At 39.3% G+C, this 19,929-nt stretch overlaps 1 protein-coding gene across 4 annotated transcripts in view; it reads left to right on the top strand.

The window, feature by feature from the left end:
- The first annotated feature begins 2,083 nt into the window (after positions 1-2,083).
- The window catches only part of LOC137422676 (adhesion G protein-coupled receptor L4), a 258,586-nt gene continuing 240,740 nt past the window's right edge, over positions 2,084-19,929 (top strand). For 2 of the 4 annotated variants that reach the window (XM_068109375.2, XM_068109382.2), the window contains exons 1-2: positions 2,418-2,591; positions 17,945-18,067. In XM_068109375.2, coding sequence (XP_067965476.2) covers positions 2,543-2,591; positions 17,945-18,067 — 172 coding nt within the window. In that variant the 5' untranslated portion in view covers positions 2,418-2,542. Of the gene's footprint in view, positions 2,592-17,944; positions 18,068-19,929 lie in introns of all 4 variants that reach the window. The other 2 variants (XM_068109372.2, XM_078770677.1) reach the window with 2 other exon arrangements.

Raw genomic sequence — 19,929 nt, 5'->3', positions numbered from 1 at the left:
CCCATTCAAATTTCAAGTGAAACGGATGACAATTGAGGATTTTAGAAATTTGAAATTGTTGTTGACCTTTGGCCTATGTTGACCTTTTGGCCTAGGCTGATCCCAAAAATAGTTGGTGGTTGAATTCAGCGTACCGATATGTAAATCCACTTCAAATCTCAAGACAATCAGATGAAAATTGAGGATTTTAGAATCCGAAAAAAGTGGTTGACCTTTGGGCTATGTTGACCTTTTGACTCCAAAAATATGTAGGGTTTTGTCGGAGCACGAACTCTACCATTTGGTGAAGTTACGTGAAGATCGGTTTAAAATTGTGACCTGTAGGAAAGTATAAGTGAGCGGACAGACAAACACACACACGTACACACAGAAACACACAAACAGGAGTTATCAACATACTTGCAAACACATACACAAACACACAAACACACAAACCGGAGTTGTCAACACACTAAAACTGAGCTTGCCAAGTAGTACGCCCTTTAAAACACGAAGAAAACAAACCGAGAGAAAACTGAGTACGCCCTTTCGGCGCACATCATCACCGGGCACTGAAGGTGATGACGTGGTGCAGCGCTTGGAGATGGAATATGGAGGCGCGGTGTACAACAACTTTCTAAGGGGTGGTTAAGTACTTCTGGGGTTCTAAGGAACTCTGTGGTGCCATTAAACATATGGGCAATACCCCTGGCGCTCATCTGGTAGAATAAACAGTATACTGCACTGATTAAACCAATTTCAATGCTTGCTACAAGACAGGGCAGCATGTAGAATCATACTAACATAATCATAAGACTTTAAACAAACAAACAAAAACTATTTTTGGGGGCAACCCCCCCCCCCCCTCCGACCCCGTGCACCTCCTCAGACCCAAATTTTTCCAATGCCTTGAACAAACATTGGTACATCATGGATGATGAAGGTTTCATCAAAATTGTGTGTGTAGTTTCTGAGAAAAAGGCAAATACCTATTTTGGGGGGAAAGCCCCTCGTAGACCACCTTAGACCCCGAATTTTTAAATGCGAGGAACAAACGTTGGGACACCACGGGTGATTAAGGTTGTGGTCAAGTTTCATCAGAATTGCATGTGTAGTTTCTGAGAAGAAAGCAAATACCTATTTTTGGAGGCAACCCCTCCCCCCCCCCCCCCCACCGTAGATCCCCAAAGGAGCAGATTTTTAAAAATGCCAGGAACAAACTTTGGTACATCACGGGTGATTATGGTTGTGGTGAAATTTCATCGAAATGAGTGTAGTTTCAGAGAAGAAAGCAAATATCTATTTTGGGGGGGTTAAACCTGGACCCACTTTGACCCCTTATAGACCCTCAAAGGGGAAGATTTTTTTTAATGCCTTGAACAAACTTTGTTAAATCACAGGTGATGAAGGTTGTGGTTAAGTTTCATCGAAATAGTGTGTGTAGTTTCAGAGGAAAAAGCAAAATCCTATTTTGGGGGATCAAACCTGGATCCACTTTGACCCCGGTAAACCCCCTTAGATCCGATTTTTTTAAAATGCGGTGAACAAACTTTAGTCAGAACACAACAAATATAATTTATGCCAAGTTTGGTCACAATCCCATCAGCGGTTTTGGAGAAGAAGTTGCAAGTGTTTACGGACTGACGACGCACCATCGCACAAGCTCCCCTGAACTTCGTTCCATGTGAGCTAAAAATTGGGGGCACAAATTGTAGAAACAAACCCTACAATGGCCTATGCAAAGGGGGAATCTTAATTAAGTTGAGCTTATGATGTTAAATTAGTATAATTTCCAACATCCTTTAAATTTGAACAATATGCTTTAAGAACAATATCCTTTTACTGTTCAACAAATGATTTGTGGGTAACTGACATGTGTAAAAAACAAAGTTTGTGTGTCTACTTCATATCTGCACGCTGTCAAGCACCATCGATGTGCAACACAGGTTAAACAGCACAGCCTTGTATCAGGAGTGGTGGGGAGGGATTTCGGCCGGGTGGTCTCTTCCCATGCTTCTTGGACAGTGTCCGTCCGTTCTGAGGGCGTTCCACGTCACCTGGGGCCTCGGAATCCTCGTGACGCAGCGCACGACGCTCCACTTGCAGCCACAACCATACAAACCCTTTCCTTGACCCTGGTGTCCTTCTCCTCTCCGTTGTATTGTTTCGCTTTTCCTCCGTCCGTTCCTTTTCTGTGCTTTTAATCTCAGAGGGACGCAAAGCCGCGTCTTCGTGGCGCACGCCCAGCGGTTTGCCTGCCAAACCTCTCTCTTTATTCACTTTCCTCACAGACAAAAGGACGAATATGTTATCGACGCGTCGTGATGCTGAGCGGAATCACAGTATAATATCCCGTTATCAAACTCGCAAGTAAATTTGAAAGGGCGAAGAAGGGCGTGTCACTGCAGCGGGTTATTTGGGCGGCTCCGTTGAGCAATGGAAGTGTAAAGTGAACGAGTGATTGGAGGAGGAGGTCAGTTTTACACCTTTTAGTGCTGAAGAGAAGAGCGCAGGAAACCTGACCGTCCTGAGTGAGGTCCACGTTCATGAGGAGGCCAAGACGATGAAGCGACTCGGGATGCTCGTGCTCCATGTGCTACTCTTCCTACTAGGTACGTGACTGGGACTCCCAAGCACCGACCTGGCTGCACGTGCCCCTTGTGAGCACATGCAGTGGAGGTGCGCACCTGCCGTGTATCTTACCTTTCCGCCTTCACCTTCTCTCATCTTGAGTTCCTGGCCTGAGAGATAAAGGGACTCTTCAATCACTCTTCGTTAGCATCGCTTGTGCCTGAAACGATGAGAGAAGCTATTGTCATAATTGTAAAGAGAAGTGCCAGTGAGTGTGTGAGTCCGCACACACATCTACTTCAATACATTTTTGATCTACATCGTTCAGTCTCAGATCTAGTGCGGTGATCGAGGTCTGCATTGTTAAATGCGCTGTCCTGTTTAGATTGTACTTAGCCCGTCCCCCGCGCAGCAGAGATGGGGGTTTGCAATCATTTATGTCGGTCTGTATGTTTGTGTGTGTGTCGGGGTGTCTGGCCTGGCCGTAACTTTACCATTTGAGCTTTGTCATCAAAATTTCAACAAAGCTTCATTATGACATCAGGGAAAAAACAGATTAATAATTTTGTCAGAAGGTCAAAGGTCAGCATCACCTAAAATCATCAATTTGCACCAAATTGATCTGAAATTTAAATTTACCATTTTAGTTTTGTTATCAAATTTTCAACAAAGCTTAATTATGAGAAAATAGAAAAGACAAAGTAATAATTTTGTCAGAAGGTCAAAGGTCAGCGTCCCCTAAAATCATCAATTTGCATCAAATTGATCTGAAATTAAAATTTACCATTTGAGCTTTGTCATCCAAATTTTCAACAAAACTTCATTATGACATCAGGAAAAAAACAAATTAATAATTTTGTCAGAAGGTCAAAGGTCAGCGTCCCCTAAAATCATCAATTTGCATCAAATTGTGGTGAAAAGATCAATTTGATCTGAAATTAAAATTTACCATTTGAGCTTTGTCATCCAAATTTTCAACAAAACTTCATTATGACATCAGGAAAAAAACTAATTAATAATTTTGTCAGAAGGTCAAAGGTCAGCATCACCTAAAATCAATTTGCATCAAATTTATCTGAAATTGAAATTTACCATTTGAGTTTTGTTATCAAATTTTCAACAAAGCTTAATTATGAGAAAATAGAAAAGACAAATTAATAATTTTGTAAGAAGGTCAAAGGTCAGCGTCACCTAAAATCATCAATTTGCATCAAATTTATCTGAAATTGAAATTTACCATTTGAGTTTTGTTATCAAATTTTCAACAAAGCTTAATTATGAGGAAATAGAAAAAACAAATCAATAATTTTGTCAGAAGGTCAAAGGTCAGCGTCACCTAAAATCATCAATTTGCATCAAATTGATCTGAAATTTAAATTTACCATTTGAGTTTTGTTATCAAATTTTCAACAAAGCTTAATTATGAGAAAATAGAAAAGACAAATTAATAATTTTGTAAGAAGGTCAAAGGTCAGCGTCACCTAAAATCATCAATTTGCATCAAATTGATCTGAAATTTAAATTTACCATTTGAGCTTTGTCATCCAAATTTCAACAAAGCTTAATTATGAGAAAATAGATAAGACAAAGTAATAATTTTGTCAGAAGGTCAAAGGTCAGCATCACCTAAAATCATCAACTTGCATCAAATTGATCTGAAATTTAAATTTACCATTTGAGTTTTGTTATCAAATTTTCAACAAAGCTTAATTATGAGAAAATAGAAAAGACAAAGTAATAATTTTGTCAGAAGGTCAAAGGTCAGCGTCCCCTAAAATCATCAATTTGCATCAAATTTATCTGAAATTAAAATTTACCATTTGAGCTTTGTCATCCAAATTTCAACAAAGCTTAATTATGAGAAAATAGAAAAGACAAAGTAATAATTTTGTCAGAAGGTCAAAGGTCAGCGTCCCCTAAAATCATCAATTTGCATCAAATTGATCTGAAATTAAAATTTACCATTTGAGCTTTGTCATCCAAATTTTCAACAAAACTTCATTATGACATCAGGGAAAAAACAAATTAATAATTTTGTCAGAAGGTCAAAGGTCAGCATCACCTAAAATCATCAATTTGCATCAAATTTATCTGAAATTGAAATTTACCATTTGAGTTTTGTTATGAAATTTTCAACAAAGCTTAATTATGAGGAAATAGAAAAAACAAATCAATAATTTTGTCAGAAGGTCAAAGGTCAGCGTCACCTAAAATCATCAATTTGCATCAAATTGATCTGAAATTAAAATTTACCATTTGAGCTTTGTCATCCAAATTTCAACAAAGCTTAATTATGAGAAAATAGAAAAGACAAAGTAATAATTTTGTCAGAAGGTCAAAGGTCAGCGTCCCCTAAAATCATCAATTTGCATCAAATTGATCTGAAATTAAAATTTACCATTTGAGCTTTGTCATCCAAATTTTCAACAAAACTTCATTATGACATCAGGGAAAAAACAAATTAATAATTTTGTCAGAAGGTCAAAGGTCAGCATCACCTAAAATCATCAATTTGCATCAAATTTATCTGAAATTGAAATTTACCATTTGAGTTTTGTTATGAAATTTTCAACAAAGCTTAATTATGAGGAAATAGAAAAAACAAATCAATAATTTTGTCAGAAGGTCAAAGGTCAGCGTCACCCAAAATCATCAATTTGCATCAAATTGATCTGAAATTTAAATTTACCATTTGAGCTTTGTCATCCAAATTTCAACAAAGCTTAATTATGAGAAAATAGAAAAGACAAATTAATAATTTTGTAAGAAGGTCAAAGGTCAGCGTCACCTAAAATCATCAATTTGCATCAAATTGATCTGAAATTAAAATTTACCATTTGAGCTTTGTCATCCAAATTTTCAACAAAACTTCATTATGACATCAGGGAAAAAACAAATTAATAATTTTGTCAGAAGGTCAAAGGTCAGCATCACCTAAAATCATCAATTTGCATCAAATTTATCTGAAATTGAAATTTACCATTTGAGTTTTGTTATGAAATTTTCAACAAAGCTTAATTATGAGGAAATAGAAAAAACAAATCAATAATTTTGTCAGAAGGTCAAAGGTCAGCGTCACCCAAAATCATCAATTTGCATCAAATTGATCTGAAATTTAAATTTACCATTTGAGCTTTGTCATCCAAATTTCAACAAAGCTTAATTATGAGAAAATAGAAAAGACAAATTAATAATTTTGTAAGAAGGTCAAAGGTCAGCGTCACCTAAAATCATCAATTTGCATCAAATTGATCTGAAATTTAAATTTACCATTTGAGCTTTGTCATCCAAATTTCAACAAAGCTTAATTATGAGAAAATAGATAAGACAAAGTAATAATTTTGTCAGAAGGTCAAAGGTCAGCATCACCTAAAATCATCAACTTGCATCAAATTGATCTGAAATTTAAATTTACCATTTGAGCTTTGTCATCCAAATTTCAACAAAGCTTAATTATGAGAAAATAGATAAGACAAAGTAATAATTTTGTCAGAAGGTCAAAGGTCAGCATCACCTAAAATCATCAACTTGCATCAAATTGATCTGAAATTTAAATTTACCATTTGAGTTTTGTTATCAAATTTTCAACAAAGCTTAATTATGAGAAAATAGAAAAGACAAAGTAATAATTTTGTCAGAAGGTCAAAGGTCAGCGTCCCCTAAAATCATCAATTTGCATCAAATTGATCTGAAATTTAAATTTACCATTTGAGTTTTGTTATCAAATTTTCAACAAAGCTTAATTATGAGAAAATAGAAAAGACAAATTAATAATTTTGTAAGAAGGTCAAAGGTCAGCGTCACCTAAAATCATCAATTTGCATCAAATTGATCTGAAATTTAAATTTACCATTTGAGCTTTGTCATCCAAATTTCAACAAAGCTTAATTATGAGAAAATAGATAAGACAAAGTAATAATTTTGTCAGAAGGTCAAAGGTCAGCATCACCTAAAATCATCAACTTGCATCAAATTGATCTGAAATTTAAATTTACCATTTGAGTTTTGTTATCAAATTTTCAACAAAGCTTAATTATGAGAAAATAGAAAAGACAAAGTAATAATTTTGTCAGAAGGTCAAAGGTCAGCGTCCCCTAAAATCATCAATTTGCATCAAATTTATCTGAAATTAAAATTTACCATTTGAGCTTTGTCATCCAAATTTCAACAAAGCTTAATTATGAGAAAATAGAAAAGACAAAGTAATAATTTTGTCAGAAGGTCAAAGGTCAGCGTCCCCTAAAATCATCAATTTGCATCAAATTGATCTGAAATTAAAATTTACCATTTGAGCTTTATCATCCAAATTTTCAACAAAACTTCATTATGACATCAGGGAAAAAACAAATTAATAATTTTGTCAGAAGGTCAAAGGTCAGCATCACCTAAAATCATCAATTTGCATCAAATTTATCTGAAATTGAAATTTACCATTTGAGTTTTGTTATGAAATTTTCAACAAAGCTTAATTATGAGGAAATAGAAAAAACAAATCAATAATTTTGTCAGAAGGTCAAAGGTCAGCGTCACCTAAAATCATCAATTTGCATCAAATTGATCTGAAATTAAAATTTACCATTTGAGCTTTGTCATCCAAATTTCAACAAAGCTTAATTATGAGAAAATAGAAAAGACAAAGTAATAATTTTGTCAGAAGGTCAAAGGTCAGCGTCCCCTAAAATCATCAATTTGCATCAAATTGATCTGAAATTAAAATTTACCATTTGAGCTTTGTCATCCAAATTTTCAACAAAACTTCATTATGACATCAGGGAAAAAACAAATTAATAATTTTGTCAGAAGGTCAAAGGTCAGCATCACCTAAAATCATCAATTTGCATCAAATTTATCTGAAATTGAAATTTACCATTTGAGTTTTGTTATGAAATTTTCAACAAAGCTTAATTATGAGGAAATAGAAAAAACAAATCAATAATTTTGTCAGAAGGTCAAAGGTCAGCGTCACCCAAAATCATCAATTTGCATCAAATTGATCTGAAATTTAAATTTACCATTTGAGCTTTGTCATCCAAATTTCAACAAAGCTTAATTATGAGAAAATAGAAAAGACAAATTAATAATTTTGTAAGAAGGTCAAAGGTCAGCGTCACCTAAAATCATCAATTTGCATCAAATTGATCTGAAATTAAAATTTACCATTTGAGCTTTGTCATCCAAATTTTCAACAAAACTTCATTATGACATCAGGGAAAAAACAAATTAATAATTTTGTCAGAAGGTCAAAGGTCAGCATCACCTAAAATCATCAATTTGCATCAAATTTATCTGAAATTGAAATTTACCATTTGAGTTTTGTTATGAAATTTTCAACAAAGCTTAATTATGAGGAAATAGAAAAAACAAATCAATAATTTTGTCAGAAGGTCAAAGGTCAGCGTCACCCAAAATCATCAATTTGCATCAAATTGATCTGAAATTTAAATTTACCATTTGAGCTTTGTCATCCAAATTTCAACAAAGCTTAATTATGAGAAAATATAAAAGACAAATTAATAATTTTGTAAGAAGGTCAAAGGTCAGCGTCACCTAAAATCATCAATTTGCATCAAATTGATCTGAAATTTAAATTTACCATTTGAGCTTTGTCATCCAAATTTCAACAAAGCTTAATTATGAGAAAATAGATAAGACAAAGTAATAATTTTGTCAGAAGGTCAAAGGTCAGCATCACCTAAAATCATCAACTTGCATCAAATTGATCTGAAATTTAAATTTACCATTTGAGCTTTGTCATCCAAATTTCAACAAAGCTTAATTATGAGAAAATAGATAAGACAAAGTAATAATTTTGTCAGAAGGTCAAAGGTCAGCATCACCTAAAATCATCAACTTGCATCAAATTGATCTGAAATTTAAATTTACCATTTGAGTTTTGTTATCAAATTTTCAACAAAGCTTAATTATGAGAAAATAGAAAAGACAAAGTAATAATTTTGTCAGAAGGTCAAAGGTCAGCGTCCCCTAAAATCATCAATTTGCATCAAATTTATCTCTATGGTAACTCGCCTACTCTTCGCGAAGGACACAGTGGGATCTTTAACGTCCCCCAACTAATGCTGGTAGACGAGACGCGAGATATTTTCTATTTCATTTTGAGGAGACGAGACACGTTTTTGTATCGTTGACAGTTGTTGCATTAAAGTCCAATGGTAGATGAAACAATTTTCCATTTCAATCATATTTTGTAAACCCCAAAGGGATTGCTCTTTCTGCCGGACATCACGTATTTTGGGTCAAATGAGGACGAGCTAATGAGATAATAGGAGGGGCTTACAAGGGTTGTTGATATTAATTAAGTTGAGAAACACCACAAGCAATTTGTAATTACCGCAATTAGCGTATTCGAGGGAATATTCTGATGGAAAGCACGAAAAAGTTAAAAGCTGCCCACGGAAGGGAGTTTTAATATTTACATTCGGCTAAGCTCTGGAGACGGCTGTGCCGTGACTAAAATGAAAAGACGACAAGAAACTTTACTTTTGGGAGGTCTGTGGCTTCTTGGTATATATATATATATATATCCAGTTTCCTTCAATCATCCCAGAGCTGTCTCGACAACTTGATTTGAGTCCACCTGTGGCCAATTCAATTGATTGGACATTATTTTGAAAGAAACACACCTTTCTATATAAGGTCCCACAGCTGGCAGTGCAAGATAGAGCAGAAACTCCACCATGAAGTCCAAGGAACTGTCCATAAAACTCCGAGATAGAATTGTGAGGAGACATACAGTGTTGATAGAAAGTCTACACCCCCCTTTCAGAATTTTCACCTTTTATTGCCTTATAGTCTGGAATTAAAATGCATTAAATCAGATTTTTTTTCCCCACCTTTATTTGCACATCGTAACCCACAACTTCCAAGTTAAAAACAAATTCTACAAATTTCAGAAAATTTATTAAAATACAAAACTAAACCCACGCCCTCCTGCTATCGTTTATTTAATATATTTATTTACTTTAAAAAGTAGAAAGTACATTGATCAAAGAACAAGGGCCTGTTTCAAGGTAAACCTTTGGGCTTTTGCTTTGGGGTTGTCATTTTGATGGATGGTACTTTATGTGTGTTTATGCTTCACCGCAACGGTGCTTCGAGCAGGCCACAGTTCCTCTATCCACTCACAATTGCTCCTACGGATGTGTGTGTGTGTGTGTGTGTGTGTGTGTGTGTGTGTGTGTGTGTGTGCACTGCCATCATTCTCACATGATGCATCAAAACACATCATTCTCTTTGCTAACGCCCCCCTCCTTCCCTCACGTTTCTCTCTTTTTTTCCCCACCCTCTCCCTTTCTCTCTCTCCCTTCCCCTCTCTCTCCCTTCTCCTCTCTCTCCCTTCCCCTCTCTCTTCCCCTCCCCTCTCTCCCTCCCCCACACCTCTCTGTCTCTCCCCACCCCTCTCTGTCTTTCCTCCACCCCTTCTTCTCTTCCCCCACCCCTTCCCACCCTCCCTGCTCCTCTCGCTCCCTTCCCCTCTCTCTCCCTTCCCCTCTCTCTTCCCCTCTCTCTCCCTTCCCCTCTCTCTTCCCCTCCCCTCTCTCTTCCCCTCTCTCCTCTCTCCCTCCCCCACACCTCTCTGTCTCTCCCCACCCCTCTCTGTCTTTCCCCCACCCCTTCTTCTCTTCCCCCACCCCTTCCCACCCTCCCTCCTCCTCTCGCTCCACTTCCCTCTCTCTCTCCCCATACCTCTCTCTATCTCTCCCCCCACCCCTCTCCCTCTTCTCCACCAATCTCGGTCTCCCACCCCTCATCTCCCCTCACTCCTCTCCCTTCTACTCCTCACTCTCCTCTCTACCCCCTAACTTTCCTCTCCACTCCTCACTCTTCTCTCCCTTCTCACTCCCTCCCCACACACTCCTCTCCCCCTCACTCTCCTCCCTTTCTCCTTTCCCTCCTCTTTCCTCTCCCTCCCCCCTCTCTCCACCCACCTCCTTTTATCCCCATCGCCACATCACCACACCAAATACATTCAAAATGGCTCTTACCAATAAAAATGTTGCCAATAAAATGGCAATATTTGTCCCGATTTTCTCATATTTTGCTGCAACCAAGTCTTAAACTATCTTAACGACTATAATGAAATCAGATGGTGAATTAGAGTTGAGATAAAGCCATAAGAGTCAGAAAGCTGAGCCTAACAAAAGAGGCTTATGAGGCCTTCAGAGCTATTCGGGGCGAACAAAATTGTGGAGATTTGTTTTTGAAGCCCCTCCCTGAAAAGGTGAAGTCATTCCCTGAACGGGTGAAGCCGCTCCCTGAACGGGTGAAGCCCCTCCCTCAACGGGGAAAGCCCCACCCTGAACGGACGCCGGACAGACAGACAGACAGACTGGAGGGGAGTATTATAGTGTCTATTAGCAGAGGTACCCACACCTTGTGCGGAAGGAATTTACATTTTCAGAAAAGAGATATGTATAATTATAATTCCAATCAATTCATTCCAATTATATTTAAATCATTCCAAGTGCTATGTATAATTTCAATTAATTCACTACACATAATTTAGCAGGAAATATATATATATATATACACTGCCGGTCAAAAGTTTTGGAACACCTAAATTTTTCCAGTTTTTATTGAAATTTACACAGTTTAATGTCTCAATCTATTCTGAAATTAAGCATAGAACAAATAAACAATTGGAGATAAAAAAAGGAATCATAGAATCATTTTGTTTAACAAAATTTAATTTAAATTTTTGACTCAGCAAAGTAGCCACCTTTTGCAGATATAACCGCCGAACACACTCGTGGCATTCTTTCTGCAATGGAAATCAAATGTTGTTTGAGAAGTTCTTCCCAACAATGTTGCAGAAGTTCCCACAAATGTGTTGCACTTGTAGGTTGCTTTGCATTCACCCTTCTGTCCAGTTCATCCCAAACCAGCTCGATGGGGTTTAAGTCTGGAGACTGTGCTTGACATTCCATGATTTGAAGCCTACCGTCTTGTTCTTTTCCTCGAAGGTAGTTTTGACATAGCCTGGAGGTGTGTTTAGGGTCATTATCTTGCTGTAGGATGATCCCCTGACCAACTAGGCGTATACCAGAGGGTATTGCATGGCGCTGCAAAATGCTGTGGTAGCCCTTTTGGTTCAGGGTGCCAGTCACTCTGTGCAAGTCGCCGACTCTGGATCCAGCAAAAGAGCCCCAGACCATCACGCTTCCTCCTCTATGTTTGACAGTTGGTGTCACACACCGAGGAACCATCCTTTTGCCTACTCGACGGCGTACAAAAAACCTGCCTGATGAAGCAAAGATTTCAAATTTTGATTCATCGGTCCATAAGACCTTCTTCCAGTCTTCAGCAGTTCACTGGAGGTGCTTCATGGCCCAGGCAAGCCTCTTTTTCTTATTTTGCCATCTTAGCAATGGCTTTATTACTGCCACTCGACCTGTCAAACCTGCAGCTCGAAGTCTTCTCTTCACAGTTGAAACTGAGACTTGCTTACTTTGACCAGTGTTAAGCTGTGCTTGAAGCTGTTGCCCTGTGAGCCACCTATCAAGCAAGCTGTTGACTCTCAGAAACCTGTCTTCTGATTCTGTTGTGGCTTTGGGTCTGCCAGACCTCTTCCTGTCAGAGTTTCCTCCAGTTTCCAATATACTACTTCCTGCAGTGCAATATTGTCCAAATAATGCTTCAGAGGGTGTAATAACAGTCTGTTCCAATACGGTTTTCATACAGACATGGGGTTTGCAATCAAGTAATCAGTAGAGGTTGGGACACCTGTAGGAATTGTTTGCATCAACTTTCAATGCTTAATCTACTTACATTGCTGCAGAACAGCTGTAAGTTGTTAACCCATTACTTGTTCCCTAAAGAAGGCCTTTTCTTTTTTTACAATATAACTGTGCAATTTACATTATTTTCCCGTTTCCTAACCTAAACTTTTTTTTTAACCTCGAGCAGTTTACTGCTTACCTTTGTACCATTTCAGGTTATTCACTGGACATTAAACTGCATAAATTTCAATAAAAACTGGAAAAGTTGAGGTGTTCTAAAACTTTTGACCGGTAGTATATATATATATATATATATATATATATATATATATATATATATATATATATATATATGTATATATATATATATATATATATATATATATATATATATATATATATATATATATATATATATATATAGAATGGTTTGTCGTACTTGCGAGCACCGGGTGGCGCTATATGATATACAACCACGGCGTGGCCCTTACATCGAGAGAATTTGGGTCTTCTCCCCACCCTGAACCCACTATCCTGTAGGTTTGAAAATGTTTTATTGCATCTCCATTTGCACAGAGGATTCTAACGGTTTGCAATATGAAGGGGTTACTACCTTGTGGGGCCGATTGTATCGAAGGACAGACAGACAGAAAATACAGCTTTATGAAAAGAGTGTGCGTGTGTCTATCTATCTATCTATCTATCTATCTATCTATCTATCCATCTATATATATATATATATATATATATATATATTGTTACGGACATGACTTAAGATGTTGCTTGACCGAGCGGAATGGCCGCCGTGTTCGCACAGTTTACCCGATTCTTCCCCAACTCACCCGATTCCACTCGAACGTTGGCCGAATCGCGCTACGGTAAATCAATGAAGGAAAGGACACAACGGCTGGGATAAATGAACGACACAAGGGGGTACAGTTCTCAAGACCTCCTGAGGAGGATATAATTGGTGGTGCAGAAAAGGGTAGATTACAAGGTAAGAGGTAAAGCACAGAAAAGATGGGCACTTAGACACAGTCTTATCTATCCCCGACAGACCACAGACAAACGGAACAAGACTGACTTACACGGGGATTGATGGCAGGGAAGGACAGGCAGTCGATAGCACAAGGTGCACCTTGGCTCAGGGGCAGAATCAAACGCGGTCCGGTCCAGAGATGCGGGGAGGTATTGCAGCGCTCGGAAGGTGGCGTCTTCTCTCTCCAAGCTGAGGGCGCATCTGATGTCACCTCCCTCTTCCTGCGCATGCTCAGCGGGGAGTGACACGCCCTCGGCTCGTTGGCCCCGCCCCAGATGGGAGCGGTCCGCCGCTTCTATTGGGTGCGGGGGGTTACCGGGCTCCGCCCTTGACGAGGAGCTGACAGCGAGCCCCTACGTGGTAACCCCGTCGGAGCACATGTTCAATGGCGGCTAACCAAGCCGGAGTGAGGACGCACACTCCCCGCGCCGCCGCCGCTGTTGTTGTTGTTGTACCATGAGGAAGAGCTGCGGGGAGGTATTGGGAGGTCCTAAACTTTCTAACGGTGCCATACAATCACATTCTGGTGCAACGAAGAGTCAGAATTAATGGAAACGAGTCCTTAACTGACATAGACTAAGAATAACTAGCAAGATGTCCTATAGTTGTCTACGTGAGATGCGGTGGACCTGGATGCGACATTTAATGGGGGAAATAGGGGAAGGTCGGGTCTACAGAGTGTTGTTTACAGAAAATGGGACTAGGGAATGGGGGATTGGGGATAGTTGGGAAGTATTGGGGAAATAGGGGAATATTTACAAGCGGATATGGATGGATCCAAACCCCATATCCGCAACAATATATATATATATATATATATATATATATATATATATATATATATATATATATATATATATATATATATATATACATATATATATATATATATATACAGACTTGGCATTTAGTATGGAATATTTTTTTGGGGGGGTGAACTTACTTTTCAAGATGTCTTGGAACCAAAAGTTCATTGGAATTATGTTGAAATTATTCTAGATTTTGTTAATGTGACCTTTAAAAGAAACAAAAACCACATTTGACATTTCGAAACAAATAAATTGATCCTTGAAAGTGATGTAAAGTGATATCGAACTCAATTCATGGACAGTACTGTGTTAAACTTCTGTACGTTTTTCAGAAGTATCTCTTTATTTTGCACATTAGCCAATTTTTTTTTTTTACAAAAACAAAAGTTAAATTACGACTGGGATTATGGACAGTAAAATTACAGTTCAGTACTTCGTGTAACCCCCACGAGCATTCATGAGGGCACGTACACGTTGAGGCATGCTGTTCACGAGATTTGCCAAGGTTTGGACAGGAATCGCTTGCCATGTAGTGACAATAGCCTGCTGCAATTCACGCACAGAGGTCGGCTGCTGGTCCAAGTGGTCGATTTGACGAGTTAATTCTGCCCACAAGTTCTCTATTGGATTCATATCTGGGGACATGGCAGGCCACTCCATATGCTCTACACCACGGTCAGCAAGAAAGTGTTGGATCATGCGAGCATGATGAGGCTGTGCATTGTCATCTTGGAAGACAAAGTTTCCTCGAAAGGCTGCACGAGCAAATGGAAGCAATGTTTCTTCCAGAATGGCCCTGTACTTGAACTGGTTCAGGTTTCCATTCAGAACAACCAGGTCAGTTTTGCCCCCTGCATGAAAATCAGCCCAAACGGTCACCCCACCACCTCCACCTTGGACTCTTGGCACTATACAATCTTTGTTGTAGGCTTCATGCACTTGTCTGCGCACTCGGACGCGGCCATCCTGACGATAGACTAGAAATCTAGACTCGTCACTGAAGGTCACGTGATTCCAGTGTCCTGGCTGCCATTGACGGTGCTCTCTGGCCCACTGCAATCAACGCTGGTGGTGTTGTCTGGTCAGGCGTGGCTTTCTCAGGGGATGCCTGGCACGATAGCCTGCTTGAACCAGTCGTTGGTTGACTAGCCTTCTGGATACAGGCACATTTGTCAGTTGCTGCCACTCAGCCTTAAGCCGATTAGCTGACTTGGTACGGCCATTGCGGACTAACCGGTGCAGCTGGCGATCATCCCGCCTTGTGGTTCTGCGGGGACGTCCTGGCCTCGGTATTGGAGTAGGGACACCCATCTGAGCATTTCGTTTCAGGATCTTTGACACCTGACCTTGAGTGATGCCATACTGCCGAGCAATAGCACGCTGTTTCATGCCGTAATTTCCTAAAGCCACCACTCCATGACAAACAGCATTGTCGAGTTGACCGACCATCTCCAGAGGAAGCGGCAATAACTTTTGGAGACGTGCAGCAGTTGTTTTCCACTAATACAGAACGCAACAACCCTTGTATACCCGACTGTGAAGCCAATCATCAAATGCACCTGTCCGTACATTTTGCCACGCCACCTGTGATATAATCCTGTTGTTGACTTCTTGCTGCGACAGACAATCAGTGACATGGTTCTTTTAACAAATAAATCACCAAAGTGTAAAAGAAACTCACAGATTGATAGAGTAAACCCCAGTCAAGAAAAAAAAAAAATTCCATATTAAATGCCAAGTCTGTAGATGTGCCTCGCTTATGTAAGACCTTAAGATGATGTCTACCCATCCTCATGTCTGTTTCTAAAACCACCATCCCTTTTGATCCCATTTGTTGATGCTTTATACCTTTTGGAATTCGTCTTTTATGTCCTTTAACGCATCCAACAGGCTTAGACGCGGCAGTTTTGGAGGGAGAATGAGATGGGTACCATCAGTCACGGCTCATTACCTCAGAGTTTTTGGGACACAGATAATACCTTTGCACACAGATAATGAATGATGGCTTACATATGCATGCCATTTATTTTCGAGAACAGATCCTCGATGGCCGACTGGCGGCCATTTTGTTACTTAAACGTGTCTCCAACCATTTATTGAACATGTGTGGGCCAATTTTATTCAAACTTGGCACAAGCATAGTATATGATGACATACACGTGCACCTCACTTTATTTTGCAATCTGATCAAAGATGGCCGACTGATAGGCTGGCGACCATTTTAGTTAAAAAATACTCTATGTTGAACACGTCCTCAACCATTTCTCGGAAATGCATTTACTGATCTTTTCAGTCTTGGCACTCAGATAATGAATGACTGCTTGCATATGCGCGTCATTTTTTTCGAGATCAGATCCAAGGTGGCCGACTGACAGCCTTTAATTACATACAGCAAAATTACAAAAACCACTGTGGGGGCTATGATATTTTGTGTCTTTTTATTCTTATTGGATTCGGATTTTACCTTTATTATAGATTTTTAACGTTCAGTAATACATACCGGTACAACATGGAATCACAGTTTGATTATTAACAGTGCGTTAACATACAACCTCGGCAGACAGGATAACCTCGAGGTACCCACACTCTCCTCTATGCTGTTTTGCCTGGGTTTGAATCTTTACCCAACTATAAACTATCGACCCGATAAATAAATCAATGTGTGTTCCATCCCTCCGATGGACATTATACTGGGCATCCCCTCTTCCGACATTAGTTAATGGATGTTAATTATCCCCACAGTGTCCTTTTCGAAGAGTAGGCGATCTATCGCCGACACCCTGAACAAATTACAAATTCCTGCCCGAACTACTGCTGGTGGAAAGGCAATGGCAAACCACTCAGTGTAACCATTGCTCAGTAAGCTACCTTGACACAGGCGTTCAGTAACGAGTATGGTTCATCAGATATCAAATAAAAGTAACAAATGAATAGCGAAAACCAAAAAAACTGAAAAGGAAATTAAAGACATTAAAAAAAGGATAGACATGGACATTTAGAGAGGAGAGGTGAGTAAGGGAGTAGATGGAGGGGTGTGGGGGAGACAGTGGGATATGAGGTGAGGGATAGGGGAGTGGGAGAGAAACGGGGAGTGGGGGAGGGAGTGGGATGTGAGGGGAGAGAGAAGGGAGTGGGGGAGAGAGTGGGAGTGAGGGAGTGGGAAGAGAGGGAGTGGGGGAGGGAGAGGAGTGGGGGAAGGAGTGGGATGTGAGGGAAGGGAGAGGGGAGTAAGGGAAAGACAGGGAGTGGGCAAGGTGTGTCCTCTGGGAGATGTGTATATATATATATACATATATATATATATCAGTGGCACAAAATAGAAAATATAATATTTTGCTAATCAAATCAAATTGTTGTCGTGCTTTATCATTCATCTTAAAATATACTTAGACATCGAACGTCTGTGCGGAAATGGTTGTCCATTCCCCTCATTGTTGATGGGTCCTTGATGGTTCGGAAGTTACTGAAGATGATTTATTGCCGATGTAAATGTGGTTTTGGGTGTTATTCGGCTTTTTCTTTCAGTTTGTTTCCTCTTGAATTGACTCCATTGTTTCTCAACACCTGCATTTCTTCACAAGTTTTCAAACAGATCTTGGGTGGATTGGTTCTTTTGAGGAAAAAATTTGGGGCCTCTGTTTGCACAACTCCAAAGGATATAGTCAGCTCTTTAACCTGCTCATGCAGGCAAACTTTCGGGAACTTATTCACTCACAAAATGACTTGTTCATGTTGAACCTTTTGAAATATTTTAAATATATTTGAAAAATACTACTAAATGTTACCTTCCTCTTATTCATTTTCCCCAGAAGGGAACAGCAGGTTTACGGGCAGTGCTTGCCCTCAGTGCCACCCTCTGGCAAAATGCCAGCCCCCTGGATGGTGTGTTTGTGCCGATGGTTTTGTTGGAAATGGAGTGATGTTTTGCTTTGGTGAGTCATGGTCAAGAGCCGTCACATGAATGCGTCACATTGCTTTCAGACAATATTGCTTAACGTTTACCACCTACTCTTTTGAAGGAGGTGCACATGAATTAGTTGTGAATGATTATACTTGAACCTCTGGAAAACACAATACTTACTGTATGTGATGAACTGCGCTGGAGTAAATGAAACTTAGTACAAAACATTATTTCCTTTTACTCCAGCTCAGACCCGTTCGTTTGTGACTGCAGTTCATTCATTTTCAAAGATATATTGAGTCCAAAGCTCTTTCAACAACTTTTAAGATATCCACAGGTGTAAAGTATTGAGATATCGAGAGAGTCAAAATCAGTTGCATTTGGAACAGAGGATGTTTGTAGTAAAAGTAATTACTCAGCTTTTTGTGAAATTAATTTGAGGTGAAAGGCATCAGGCTATGTGGCATAATGCGTAGAGCGTCACATGCTCTGAGTTGTTGATGTTATTGTTGTATAGCCCCAGACAGTTCTCCTGAACAAGCCTGCAGCATGGAGACAACCGATCAATCTTGCAGGAGCAACCCAGATATCCCCTACATCCAGGATGGTGTACCCCCACATTCACAAAGTCAGGGCTACGACAGAGTGAGAGAGAGAAAGAGAAAGAGAAAGAGAAAGAGAAAGAGAAAGAGAAAGAGAAAGAGAAAGAGAAAGAGAGAGAGTTTTATTATAAAAGTACCAAAACACACATGGAAGAACACCGCAAAATTTTTACAAGAAAAAGAAAGTTGTACAAGCAAAAAGGATGTATATACATGTATATGTGGACATTGAGCGTAAGTATAATTTACAATAACAAACTCAACACCTCATCTGTAAAACAATCGTCGTTCACACTGCCGAAACTTATCCGGGCCGACACTATTCCTTTGAAGCAAAACAGCACATTTTCATCTCTGCCACTCAATTTGATCTTCCTAGTTTTATATATTGCGAGTTTAACAATTCCGCACAGAAAATTCAAGAAAGGGACCACTGTCTTGTTCTTGGTGCTCCTTTCAATGCCATACACAAAAATTGCAACAGAAAAAACAAACTTAAATTTATAAAAGAACTGTTGGAGGAAACAAAAAAGGGGTACCAATCTCTTACATTTCACGAAAGCATGGGTCACATTTTCAGCCTCTTCACAAAAAGGACAAACATTCAGTACAGCAGGATCAAACTTATTAAGTAAGTATTTGGTGACCAGGGACTGATGAACTAGTCTCCAATTTAAGTCTCCGGTTCGACCTAAAGTTGGAGACCTATACATCTCTTTCCACACTGGAGATAGGAACGAACTAGCCAGAATGATCTCATCCCACCGATTTTTTAAAGGTTTTGTGAAACCCGGTATAAGCACCTCTTGGCATATCCCATAAATAGCTTTTTTTTCCATCACATGGAACACACCGCAACCATCTGACTTTGAGAAGACACACTGTTGTTTTTTTGAGGTGACTTGGAGCTCGGGGAAATAGAGACGAGAGTCCACCACTTCATCTGCCCCAGTCCACCCGATATTTAATTCCCTGAAAGTTTTAATCACAACTCTCAAAACTTTGTCCACCATTCTAGATGACCGAACCCCCACTTTTGATGTGAGAGAACCGGTGGATAACCATCCATTTATGGAAGGCTTCATCAGGTCTCGCACTCTGTTTATTCCATTACAGGTGAAGCAATGCATAAATGACCTGGAGGTTGAAATTTCAGGGAATAAAGGATTCAGGACCAATGGCTCATGCATATATATTTTTGCATCGTAGGACACCTCTAATCGTTGTATTCCAAGGACTTGCCAGGCATTCAGAAGGCTCTGATGAAACTCGGGGAGCAGAGTCGTGTTGA

Source organism: Myxine glutinosa, chromosome 1, assembly GCF_964187855.1.
Source record: "Myxine glutinosa chromosome 1, kmMyxGlut1.1, whole genome shotgun sequence".
Classification (NCBI taxonomy): Eukaryota; Metazoa; Chordata; class Myxini; order Myxiniformes; family Myxinidae; genus Myxine; species Myxine glutinosa.
Note: the sequence above shows the minus strand (reverse complement) of the source record. Positions and strands in the feature narration are given on the sequence as shown.